General features: G+C 40.4%; 1 protein-coding gene across 1 annotated transcript in view; it reads left to right on the top strand.

The window, feature by feature from the left end:
- LOC128655955 (cytochrome P450 2K6) overlaps window positions 1-13,943 on the top strand; it is a 236,806-nt gene that overhangs the window by 61,495 nt on the left and 161,368 nt on the right. The window contains exons 2-3 of the mRNA XM_053709565.1: window positions 4,632-4,832; window positions 7,143-7,305. Coding sequence (XP_053565540.1) covers window positions 4,641-4,832; window positions 7,143-7,305 — 355 coding nt within the window. The 5' untranslated portion in view covers window positions 4,632-4,640. The remainder of the gene's footprint in view (window positions 1-4,631; window positions 4,833-7,142; window positions 7,306-13,943) is intronic.

Raw genomic sequence — 13,943 nt, 5'->3', positions numbered from 1 at the left:
TTTTGGAGCCAGGTATAACCTAGAACAATGGGAGAATGTAGAGAGTTTATCACCTGGAACTGGAGGGTTTCAAAATGGAGAGCCCCAACAACCATGGATAACGGAGTGGTTTCGTGAGTAATGAGTGCGGGCTGAAGCAGCCTGCAATCAATGGCCTCAATAGCAAGCGGAATGGGCCGAGGCAATACAGGAATGTAGTGCTTTGATACAAAAACACTGTCAATGAAATAGCCTGCAGCACCGGAGTCAACAAGAGCCTGGGTGACTATGGGGGAGTCCACCCAGGAAAGAACAACCATGACCAAATGCTTCTCCTTTAGCGGTTCCGGGCTCTGTCCCCGACAGGACAGTAGGTGCGAGCATTTCCCAGCCATGTAGACTTTAAAATGTGGCCCTGTAACTAACAATAGAGACAGAGCCCCTCCCTCCTCCGAAACACCCTCTCCACCATGGAGAGATGTGTGAATCCCAAATGCATCGGCTCAGCAGTACCTGGTGACTCAGAACCAGGATGCATGGGAGGAGATGGAGGCATGGTGGGATCAAACTCATAGGATACAATGGTACAGGAGACTTCTGCAAGCACTCCTTGAAAGAGGGCCTCTCTCTGAGTCTCATGTCAATTAGGATTAAAAAAGACACCAATGCCACGAGATCCTCTGGTAAATCTCTGGCAGCAACTTCATCTTTAATTGCATCAGAGAACCCATGAAAGAAGTCGGCAACAAGGGCTTCATTGTTCCAACCTACCTCTGCAGCAAGCGTCTGTCAGAAGGAAACGCCAGAGGTAACATCTCAAAATAAATGCCCACATGGTTCAAAAACCCTCTGCACTGATTAGGATTGCCTCCATATCACTGAAGTAGAGGTGAGTCAGAAGGGTTTGCAGGGCTAGTGCAAATTGATTCAAGCAGTGATTTTGTTCATCCATCCAGGAAATGATGGTGGGAAAAGGTGGATTATTAGCACCATCAGGATTCATGGCCCTTTCGTAATGTCGGGTATAATCACACCTTTATTAATAACAAAAAATAATAAAAAAGTCCACAAGCCAAATGACAAGCCAGAAGTCAAAGCCAGAGCTGTTAGTCAGATGAGCCGAGTCAGGAGCCAAAGCGAGTAGTCAGACAACCCAGGATCAGGATCTAGGAAAACAGCCGAGTCAGGAACAAGCCAGGGATCAGGAACCAGAAGGGATGTCAGACAAGCAAGCTAATACACAGGAACAGGAACACAGGAATTATCAAACAAGTCTAAACAATGCAAGGGCAAAAGCATACCGAACAGAGGCCCTTTAAATAATAAATGTGGCATCATAATCCTGGGACTGCAACCTGTCTAACACTGATGATGTCCACACACTCTACATCAGATTCAGTGAGAGAGGTAAGCAAAATGGCAGACAGCAGCAAATAGCAAACAAAGGAGGGTAAAACCCTGACAGGTACCAACTTTGACCGCCCACCTTCTCAAACAGCAAGCACACTTCCAAACGCTCACACCATTGCCATAATAACAGGGAGGGAGGGAGGGTTGGAGCTTCTTCTCACCTGCTGGTCCGGAAGTGAAGAGGCTACCATTTCTTACCCTTCCTTATTTATACCACTCCACCTACACCTTCCACTGACCTAACCACTACCCTATCTAACTCTGCCTTGGCCTGCCATGGGGTCAAAAGCCCTTCCTTATTCCTTCATCCAGGATTGCCTTGACCCCATACTTAGGCACTATGTTCCCAACCCAATAGATTCAAACACACACTGTAACTGGCAAAAGCCCATCCTGGCTCCCCAGACCCCACCCGTCCCCACAGGCAACCCCCAACAAGCACCTCACCTGTTCTGTGAGGCACGACAAGCACTCCCGCCCAGAACAGTCTCATCGTGACCGGCCACCAACATGCTTTCGACCCTGTCCCAGGATCTCCTCCTGCATGAAGGCGAGTGCCTCCTATCATTCTGCCACCTCTGTTCCCTGCTCCTGCCATAAGGTGACATATCCAAGCGAGCCCAGCTAGGCGATAATCTTGTTCCTAGGGCCCCAACTCTTAATGTTCTTCTGCAAAGACACAACAGACTCCGCCGCACCACAACAAACCCCTCACTCGTCTCCCCTATCCCAGCAGTAACATCTCTGACTGGTCTCCCGATCTGCTGTCCTCTCTTATTCTGCACCTGTGGGGATAAAGAGTGCAAAAGCTGCGCCAAAGTGTCAAGCTCACCCACCTGGCCAGCCGCAACAGGTCTGGTAGATGTGCCTTCACTCACCTCATCATAGTCACTGAAGACACCTGCCAGGACAATGAAGTTGCCGTCCTACTCCCGCATGTGGGTTGAGCAATCCATTCCTTAATCAGCCTCAGCGGCACTGCCAGCAGCAGCCACTTGTTTCACTCAAGGATGCACTGCTATCGCTGACAGGGATCTCCCCCAACTCCTGTCATAAATCTTGGTGCCTCTTCCACCTGCGGATTCAGCTCAAGCTCTTGTGCCCCCATGTGATTACCTTACTGGTACATTATGGCTGAGCCGCACTGGAGCTTTTGATCACCTCGTGGGTCCTATAGGTGGCCTCTGCTCCTCCACAACTGGTTCAACTGGTTCCCCTTTGGGAAGAGCCCCTACGCCTCTCCACTGCTCAAGCAGCCAGCCTGGATCTTTCTCCCTTGCCAATGCTGCAGCTGCAGATAACACTTCCTGCATCTGAGCCATCACAGGTAACACACTGTCAGTTCTGGATCAGTGCAAGAAGCTGCCAGACCTGAGCCTCTTCTCACCTGCTGGTCCGGAAAAGAAGAGGCCACCACTTCCAACTCTTTCTTATTTATACCACTCCACATACACCTCACACTGACCTAACCGCTACCCTATCTAACTATTCCTTGGCCTGCACTGGGGTAAATTTACAGATTTTTGAGAACCTAAGCTGGAAAACATAAATCAAGGAATTCTTTAGCTTTTTTTAAAAAAAAACCATTTATTTATACTTTAAGAAATATTAGACTGCTTGGCACAGCTACTACAGAATAATTACTGCTCACCATGTAATTGTATTTGCTTCTGTGCCTGCAGCTCTCTTTAATGTCATTATCCTATTTAAAAGCTTAAAAACACATACTCACAACTTGTGACAGAAGGGGCCCCACACACATAGATTAGTGATTATGACAGTTTTTTGGCAATTTTAATTTTTGCTTGGGGTTTGCCACAAAGAAATAGAGGAAACACTCTTTTTGTTGAGGTAAAACAAGTCGCTCTGTTTACAAAAACTGACAGGCAGAGCCCCACTAGCCTAAAGAGATGTCAATCAAAAAGGGCAAGTGTGTCCATTGGCTATGAATAAACAGGACATTACCCGTCTGAAGGTAGGCAAGGTTGAGTCATTGCACATGACCCAGAAACACTTCATGAGTATACAAGTTTTGTCTGGCCAGGCAAGCAAGTGAGTTGTGACTTATCCGTATTCTTATTTTATACTTACCATTAGCTGTGTTTATCACATTTTAATGTTTTTTTAATTGAATTTGTTCAGTTTGGCACACACTAGCACTTTAGGTATATGCTTCCGTGCATCAACCTCCTTTGTATATTACATGTCGCCAAATACCATTTTATAATATAAACTTTATGTAAACATATTTATATTTAAACCTTTGTATTATTGCAAAACAATCTTTTAGTATGTTTACTTGCATGTAATAACTTGCTATATTGGTGTGCTTGGACACCTTGACTGTATATTGGACTAATATATGTCAAACAACCAAATAAATCCATTTTTTATTAAGATTTTCTAAAGATATTTATTAAGATTTGTTCTTGGAAATTGTATATTTTCGAATATTTCACTTAAAGTGAAGGTAAACTATGATGAATGAAAGCCCGTTTTTTAAAAATACTATTAAAAACAGGGACACTTTCATTCATCAAAGATTAGAAAGCAGCTGTTTTAATTAAAAACGTACCTTTGTTTTTTTCACAGCCAGAGCAGCTTCCCCCACACGGAGATCCTCTCTTCACACATCATCAATGACTAATCCAGCTACCTCCAATCATGGCATGGCAAGCAATGACTCCCCTGGGGGTAAAGCCATGATTGGAGGAAGCTGGATTAGTCATTGATGACGTGTAAAGAGAGGACGTGTGGGGGGAGCTGCTCTGGCTGTGAAAAAAACAAAAGTAAGTTTTTAATCAAAACAGCTGCTTTCTTAACTTTGATGAATGAAAGTGCCCCCGTTTTAACAGTATTTTTAAAAACCTTCACTTTAAGTGCTGTTTTCTTTCCTGAATATATACATTTTCTGCAGTGCAGTGGTCCCACATGCCTGCACTGCCGCCTGGTCAAACTCTGGCCACGCCCTGGCACGCACACTTTTGACCGACCATGCCACCATCACGCCCGCTCCCATTCGACCAAGCCCCCACCACAGCCACTCCCACCTGGTCACATCATCCCACGCCACACCCGCTCCCGCCCACCTTCTCTGCTGTCTGATCCTCACTGTCTCTACTACACATGACAGCTTCGGACAAACATACCTGGCCTTTTATAATATAGGATATATATATATATATATACACACAGTATATTCTTTGTTTGCTTTTGTCTAAGGATGTTCTTTTCTTTTGCAGGTACTCCTTATGACAAACATGGTTTCCACTGATCCCGTCTCAATAGTCCTAACCATTATTCTATGTCTATGTTTGATAAGCATTATTTATGGCTGGAATAGAAATGTTAACAAAAATTTTCCTCCTGGACCAAAGCCTTTACCATTTATTGGACATCTGCATCTAATAAATAAGTATGAGACATTTAAAAACATTATAGAGGTAATATTTTACAGATATAACTTGTTATTTAATACAAAATAGTTGTGCATATGTAGTTTTCAATAGACTTAGGTTATTGTTATTGCTTTTTTGTTAGTATTTTATGTTTTGAATGGCAATGGGATTTAAAAATGATTTTTCTTGATTACAATTGTTTATATATATACAGGGAGTTCAGAATTATTAGGCAAATGAGTATTTTGACCACATCATCCTCTTTATGCATGTTGTCTTACTCCAAGCTGTATAGGCTCGAAAGCCTACTACCAATTAAGCATATTAGGTGATGTGTATCTCTGTAATGAGAAGGGGTGTGGTCTAATGACATCAACACCCTATATCAGGTGTGCATAATTATTAGGCAACATCCTTTCCTTTGGCAAAATGGGTCAAAAGAAGGACTTGACAGGCTCAGAAAAGTCAAAAATAGTGAGATATCTTGCAGAGGTATGCAGCACTCTTAAAATTGCAAAGCTTCTGAAGCGTGATCATCGAACAATCAAGCGTTTCATTCAAAATAGTCGACAGGGTCACAAGAAGCGTGTGGAAAAACCAAGGCGCAAAATAACTGCCCATGAACTGAGAAAAGTCAAGCGTGCAGCTGCCAAGATGCCACTTGCCACCAGTTTGGCCATATTTCAGAGCTGCAACATCACTGGAGTGCCCAAAAGCACAAGGTGTGCAATACTCAGAGACATGGCCAAGGTAAGAAAGGCTGAAAGACGACCACCACTGAACAAGACACACAAGCTGAAACGTCAAGACTGGGCCAAGAAATATCTCAAGACTGATTTTTCTAAGGTTTTATGGACTGATGAAATGAGAGTGAGTCTTGATGGGCCAGATGGATGGGCCCGTGGCTGGATTGGTAAAGGGCAGAGAGCTCCAGTCCGACTCAGATGCCAGCAAGGTGGAGGTGGAGTACTGGTTTGGGCTGGTATCATCAAAGATGAGCTTGTGGGGCCTTTTCAGGTTGAGGATGGAGTCAAGCTCAACTCCCAGTCCTACTGCCAGTTTCTGGAAGACACCTTCTTCAAGCAGTGGTACAGGAAGAAGTCTGCATCCTTCAAGAAAAACATGATTTTCATGCAGGACAATGCTCCATCACACGCGTCCAAGTACTCCACAGCGTGGCTGGCAAGAAAGGGTATAAAAGAAGAAAATCTAATGACATGGCCTCCTTGTTCACCTGATCTGAACCCCATTGAGAACCTGTGGTCCATCAACAAATGTGAGATTTACAAGGAGGGAAAACAGTACACCTCTCTGAACAGTGTCTGGGAGGCTGTGGTTGCTGCTGCAATGTTGATGGTGAACAGATCAAAACACTGACAGAATCCATGGATGGCAGGCTTTTGAGTGTCCTTGCAAAGAAAGGTGGCTATATTGGTCACTGATTTGTTTTTGATTTGTTTTTGAATGTCAGAAATGTATATTTGTGAATGTTGAGATGTTATATTGGTTTCACTGGTAAAAATAAATAATTGAAATGGGTATATATTTGTTTTTTGTTAAGTTGCCTAATAATTATGCACAGTAATAGTCACCTGCACACTCAGATATCCCCCTAAAATAGCTAAAACTAAAAACAAACTAAAAACTACTTCCAAAAATATTCAGCTTTGATATTAATGAGTTTTTTGGGTTCATTGAGAACATGGTTGTTGTTCAATAATAAAATTAATCCTCAAAAATACAACTTGCCTAATAATTCTGCACTCCCTGTATGTATATTTTTGAATTCTTTAGGGGAACAGCTTTCAAAATGTATTTTATTTTATTTTGAGAAACATATTTTCAAATGTATCACAGTACTATATTTTTTAATTATTGCACTGAAAAAACACACCCTTTTTCTTGCCAGCCTTGTAAAAATGTCTCCTTTCCACCAAAATAGGGTGTGAATAATCAGTCAATGCACATTTATATATAACCATACTTTTGATTTGTTTATTGGGAGTTTTTTTTTTTTTTTTTTTTTATTTATTCACTGTCTCTCTCTCTCTCTCCATACTTTCCCAACAAATTGAAATAATAACCCAGAGCTGGATGGCTTGGAGGGGAGCCTGAGCTGCTTGGGTTGGTGGATAGGTTAATCAGGCGATAGGGGATTGGATGGCCATGTGTGCATGTTTGGACAGAGCTGAAACAGTTAAACATTTCAATAAAATGAACTGGGATATAAGCAGATGAAAGCAGGGGAGATCTATTTACAACTGTCTTATAAATCATAGCATGTTATTATATTATTGTATTTCTAGTGTTAAATTTAATTTAAAAAAAAAATTGTCACATCATTTTTTCCCCTAGCTATCTAAAAAGTATGGGCCTGTGTTCACCATCCAATTGGGAACTAAAAAGTTTGTTGTAATCTGTGGATATGAAACACTGAAGGAAGCTCTAGTGAACAATGCTGATGAGTTTTCCTGGAAAGGTGTATTTCCAATTGTTAAAGAAATTATTAAGGGTCACGGTGAGTATTTTATTGTTTTGTTAATTTGCTTAAACCAATGAAAATCTTGCCTTAAATGTAGTAAAACCATTTGGTTAGAATTAATTATGTGCTGAGTGGGTCTTCTACACAAGGCAGAATATGTTCTAAGTATTTATATATATATATATATATATATATATATATATATATATATATATATATATATATATATATATATATATATATATATATATATATATATATATAGATCTATATTGTACCAAAATACCCTCAGATACTGATTATGTAGAAATATGTGTATATGAATAAATAAAACATATTCTGCTTTGTGAAGAACATTGTAATTTTAAAAAAATCATATTTTCATGTTGGGTTAGCGCACATGAGATTATGCTATCGGGATTGCGCACTAATTGAGGGTTAAGGTTTTTTCAACTTATTTTGCTCCATTGACTTCTATTAGGGAATAGATTATTGAGCATGCGATATTGTAATACAAGCTCAACCTGACGCACGCAAAAAAAATTCTCAAGCTGGAGAGTTAATTAGCTCTCCCTTGTAATCTGGCCCATTATTTATATTGTATATAAAAATTAAAACATTACAAATAATTTACATATAAAATTGATACAACCAAAAAACATGTTAAAATATAAACAGGTAGATTATGAGTTATGCACGCAAGAGGGTTTTTAACAAAAGCAATAAAAGTTGCGTTATTTCACCCTCCATAGCGATGTCATTACAAGTTTTGAAACAGCCGGTTTGTGGGTGCGATATGGTTGCGTTGAGCTCCAAACCGCACAAAATACAAGCGTTGTTTTGACATGCTTGTGCACGCTTTCCCCATAGACATCAATGGGGAGAGGGGGTTAGAAAAAAAACTAACACCTGCGATCGCGGAATGAAAAGCTACGTAACGCAGCCCCATTGATTTCTATGGGGAAAAAAAAGTTACGTTTAAACCTAACACCCTAACATAAACGCCACGTCTAAACACCCCTAATCTGCTGCCTCCGACATCGCCGACACCTACATAATGTTATTAACCCCTAATCTGACACTCCCGATATCGCCACCACCTAAATAAAGTTATTAACCCCTAATCTGCCGCTCCCGACATCGCCGCCACTATACTATAGTTATTAACCCTTATTCCCCTGTACCCCAACATCGCCCACACTATAATAAATCTATTAACCCCTATTCCGCCGCTCCCCGACATCGCCACCACTAAATAAAGTTATTAACCATTAAACCTTTGGCCTCCCACATCACTACTTCTAAATAAACCTATTAACACCTAAACCGCCAGCCCCCCACATCGCAACAACCTAATTTAAACTATTAACCCCTAAACCTAACCCTTTTAGTTTAGGGTTTGGGCTTTTCCAAAAAAAACGAAATGCGCTTTTCAGGGCAATGCAAAAGAGCTAAATGTCCTTTTAAGGGCAATGCTCATACAAATGCCCTTTTCAGGGCAATGGGTAGCTTAGGTTTTTGTTAGAATTAGGTTTTTTATTTTGGGGGATTGGTTGAGTGGTGGGTTTTACTGTTGAGGGGTCTTTGTATTTTTATAGTAGTGTTAGGATTTTTTTAATGTGTATTTTAGTTTTCTTTAATTGGTAGTTAGTTTAATTTTAGTTTAATAGTTATATTAGTTTGTTAGTTTAAACAAACGCCTAGATTTAGAGTTCTGCGTTAGCCGTCCAAACCAGCGTTAGGGGGTCCTAACGCAGGTTTTGGCCTACCGCTGGTATTTAGAGTCAGTCAGGAAAGGGTCTAACACTAACTTTCCAGCCGCGACTTTTCCTTACCGCAGATCCCCTTACGTCAATTGCGTATCCTATCTTTTCAATGGGATCTTTCTAACGCTGGTATTTAGAGTCAGTCAGGAAAGGGTCTAACGCTCACTTTCCAGCCGCGACTTTTCCATACCGCAGATCCCCTTACGTCAATTGCGTATCCTATCTTTTCAATGGGATCTTTCTAATGCTGGTATTTAGAGTCTTGGCTGAAGTGAGCGTTAGAACTCTAACGACAAAACTCCAGCCGCAGAAAAAAGCCAGGAGTTAAGAGCTTTCTGGGCTAACGCCGGTTCATAAAGCTCTTAACTACTGTGCTCTAAAGTACACTAACACCCATAAACTACCTATGTACCCCTAAACCGAGGTCCCCCCACATCGCTGCCACTCGAATAAATTTTTTTAACCCTTAATCTGCCGACCGCCACCTACGTTATACTTATGTACCCCTAATCTGCTGCCCCTAACACCGCCGACCCCTATATTATATTTATTAACCCCTAACCTGCCCCCCACAATGTCGCCGCCAGCTACCTACAATAATTAACCCCTAATCTGCCGACCGCAAAGCGCCGCCACCTACATTTTCCTATGTACCCCTAACTTGCTGCCCCTAACATCGCCGACACCTACATAATATTTATTAACCCCTAATCTGCCCCCCCAACATCGCCGCTACCTTACCTACACTTATTAACCCCTAATCTGCCGACCGGACCTCGCCGCCACTATAATAAAACTAAATTACAAAAAACAAACAAACAAACACTAAATTACAAAAAAAACAAACACTAAATTACAAAAAATAAAAAAAGATTACAAGAATTTTTAACTAATTACACCTACTCTAAGCCCCCTAAAAAAATAACAAAGCCCCCCAAAATAAAAAAATGCCCTACCCTAATCTAAAATAAAAAGTTTACAGCTCTTTTACCTTACCAGCCCTTAAAAGGGCCTTTTGCGGGGCATGCCCTTAAGAAAACAGCTCTTTTGCCTGTAAAAAAAACATACAATACCCCCCCAACATTACAACCCACCACCCACATACCCCTAATCTAACCCAAACCCCCCTTAAAAAACCTTACACTAAGCCCCTGAAGATCTTCCTACCTTGTCTTCACCACGCCGGGTATCACAGATCCGTCCAGAAGAGGCTCCGAAGTCTTCATCCTATCCGACAAGAAGAGGTCCAGAAGAGGCTCCGAAGTCTTCATCCTATCCGGCAAGAAGAGGAGATCCAGACCGGCAAACATCTTAATCCAAGCAGCAACTTCTATCTTCATCCATCCGACGAGGAGCGGCTCCATCTTCAAGACCTCCGGCGCGGAACATCCTCTTCTCCCAACGGACTAATGACGAATGAAGGTTCCTTTAAGGGACATCATCCAAGATGGTGTCCCTCGAATTAAGCTTGCATTCTATTGGCTGTTCCGATCAGCCAATAGAATGCAAGCTCAATCTGATTGGCTGATTGGATCAGCCAATCGGATTGAGCTTGAATCTGATTGGCTGATTCAATCAGCCAATCAGTATTTTTTATTACCTTAATTCTGATTGGCTGATAGAATCCTATCAGCCAATCGGAATTTGAGGGACGCCATCTTGGATGACGTCCCTTAAAGGAACCTTCATTCGTCATTAGTCCTTCAGGGGCTTAGTGTTAGGTTTTTTTAAGGGGGGGTTGGGTTAGATCAGGGGTATGTGGGTGGTGGGTTGTAATGTTGGGGGGTATTGTATGTTTTTTTACAGGCAAAAGAGCTGTTTTCTTTGGGGCATGCCCCGCAAAAGGCCCTTTTAAGGGCTGGTAAGGTAAAAGAGCTGTAAACTTTTTTATTTTAGATTAGGGTAGGGCATTTTTTTATTTTGGGGGCTTTGAGTAGGTGTAATTAGTTTAAAATTCTTGTAATCTTTCTTTATTTTTTGTAATTTAGTGTTTGTTTGTTTTTGGTAATTAAATGTGTTTTTTTTTTTTGTAATTTAGTTTAGTTGATTTAATTGTAGATAATTCTAGGTAGTTTATTTAATTAATTTATTGATAGTGTAGTGTTAGGTTTAATTGTAACTTAGGTTAGGATTTATTTTACAGGTAATTTTGTAATTATTTTAACTAGGTAGCTATTAAATAGTTATTAACTATTTAATAGTTATTGTACCTAGTTAAAATAAATACAAAGTTGCCTGTAAAATAAATATAAATCCTAAAATAGCTTTAATGTAATTATTATTTATATTTTAGCTATATTAGGGTTTATTTTACAGGAAAGTATTTAGCTTTAAATAGGAATAATTTATTTAATAAGAATTATTTGATTTCGTTAGATTTAAATTATATTTAACTTAGGGGGGTGTTAGTGTTAGGGTTAGACTTAGCTTTAGGGGTTAATACATTTATTAGAGTAGCGGTGAGGTCCGGTTGGCAGATTAGGGGTTAATAAGTGTAGGTAAGGTAGCGGCAACGTTGGGGGGGGCAGATTAGGGGTTAATAAATATAATATAGGGGTCGGCGGTGTTAGGGGCAGCAGATTAGCGGTACATAGGTATAATGTAGGTGGCGGCGGTGTACGGAGCGGCAGATTAGCGGTTAATAATAATATGCAGGGGTCAGCGATAGCAGGGGCGGCAGATTAGGGGTTAATAAGTGTAAGGTTAGGGGTGTTTAAACTTGGGGTGCATGTTAGGGTGTTAGGTGCAGACTTAGGAAGGGTTTCCCCATAGGAAACAATGGGGCTGCGTTAGGAGCTGAACGCTGCTTTTTTGCAGGTGTTAGGTTTTTTTTCCAGCTCAAACTGCCCCATTGTTTCCTATGGGGGAATCACGCACAAGCACGTTTTTTAAGCTGGCCGCGTCCGTAAGCAACGCTGGTATTGAGAGTTGCAGTGGCGGTAAATATGCCTGTACGCTCCCTTTTTGGAGCCTAACGCAGCCATTCAGAGAACTCTAAATACCAGCGTTGTTTAAAAGGTGCGGGGAAAAAAAAACCACGCGTAGCTAACGCACCCCTTCTAACGCAAAACTCTAAATCTAGGCGTTAGTTTTTTTCATTTGAAAGGTAAGTTTTAATGTAATTTAAGATAGGGAAATTGTAATTTTAATATAAAGTTAGAGGGGCGTTAGGTTTAGGGGTTACTAGTTTAAATTAGTTTATTGTGCTGTTGGGGGCTTTCGGTTTAGGGGTTAATAGTTTAATTTAGTATATTTTGTTGTGGGGGGCTTGCGGTTTAGGGGTTAATAGGTTTATTATAGTGGCTTGCTGTTTAGGGGTTAACTTTAGTATAGTGGGGGCGATGTGGGTGGACAGCAGATTAGGGGTTAATATATTTAAATAGTGTTTGCGATGCGGGAGGGTGGTGGTTTAGAGGTTAATACGTTTTTTATAGTGGTGACAATGTCGGGGAGCGGCGGAATAGGGGTTAATACATTTTATTAGTGGCAGCGAAGTCAGGAGCGGCAGATAAGTGGTTAATAAGTTTAATATAGTATTTGCAATGCGGGAGGGCCTCAGTTTAGGGGTTAACAAATAGTTTATGGGTGTTTAGTGTACTTTTTAACACTTTAGTTATGAGTTTTATGTAACAGTTTTGTTGTGTAAAACTCATAACTACTGCTCTCAGATGGAGATACAGATTTTGTTGTTATAGGGTGTAACGCAAGCTTTTTAGCCTCACAGCAAAACTCGTAATGGCTGCGCTATGGAAGTAACATGAAAAAAAGTAATTGTTACGAGTGTGGACTGACGTTACGTTACAGGTTAAAAGGCTTGCGGTACAACTAAACCGACAAGAATTGTAATGGCTGTGTTGCTGTTTTAATGCTGAAATGGCCATTTTTTCAGCGTTAAAAGACGAACGCACAAACTCGTAATCTATCTGAAAATTTCTAATTGAGATTTCTCCCAATAAAATATCAGTCTCTCCAGTATACACAAAAGTCTATATTTAACAATCAGCGGATGCGGCTGTCTCCATCCGAAGTTTGTATTGTTTTTAAATGTAAATTATTTTAAAAAATGTAATTGGTAAATACAAATAAAAAACACTACCTGTTAAACTAAGTTCAGTTTGTAATCAGTTTAAGACTTTAAATTTGCAAATCAAGTCTTTCCAAATGTGTGCTAGGTAACAAGTGGCACGCTAACTGTTGCACTCGTATTAGGAGTATGAAATAAACGTTATTACTTAAGCGCTATTAAATTTAACGTACGTTGGTAAAGCAGGACTTCAGAGCTCTGGCTCAATGTTACTCGAGACAAATAAGGGGAACAAAATACTTCAATAATACATTTAAAAGTACAGTCACACCCATAATAACACTGTTAAATAAAAAATATTAAAAATAATATTGCATAGAAATCTTATAAGGGCCTAAAGCTATGCGGTCTGAGGTGTTAGAAAAAATGGACTGCAAAGGGCTTTAACATAGAGATACATACATATACTGTACATGTCTATATATGTGTATGTACATATATATGTATTTATGTATTTACAGTATATGTTTATGTACAATATGTATTAACAGACATATATACAGATAAAAACTATATATATAAGATCCTAAAAAGATAAAAACACAAGAGAGGCGCCCAAATGTGTGTATCTGTAACAAGCTGTAATTTGAAGATGTAACAAGTCTTCACACAGACTACTCACAATTTGAATGAGCACACTTATGTGCTTGTAGTTGCGGGCTGGCTATCAGAGCTACCCAGCTGGCTCCCTCCGGTCTCCACTCACTCTCAGTCTGCAAATACAAAAGCGCCCAAATGTGTGTATCTGTGATAGCAAATTAAATCAGCAACAAACTTTTCACACAGGGTATTCACAATTTGTTAGAGCACACCTATGTGCTTGT

The sequence above is a fragment of the Bombina bombina genome, chromosome 4 (assembly GCF_027579735.1).
Source record: "Bombina bombina isolate aBomBom1 chromosome 4, aBomBom1.pri, whole genome shotgun sequence".
Taxonomy (NCBI): Eukaryota; Metazoa; Chordata; class Amphibia; order Anura; family Bombinatoridae; genus Bombina; species Bombina bombina.
This window is presented reverse-complemented; position numbering and strand designations above follow the sequence as displayed.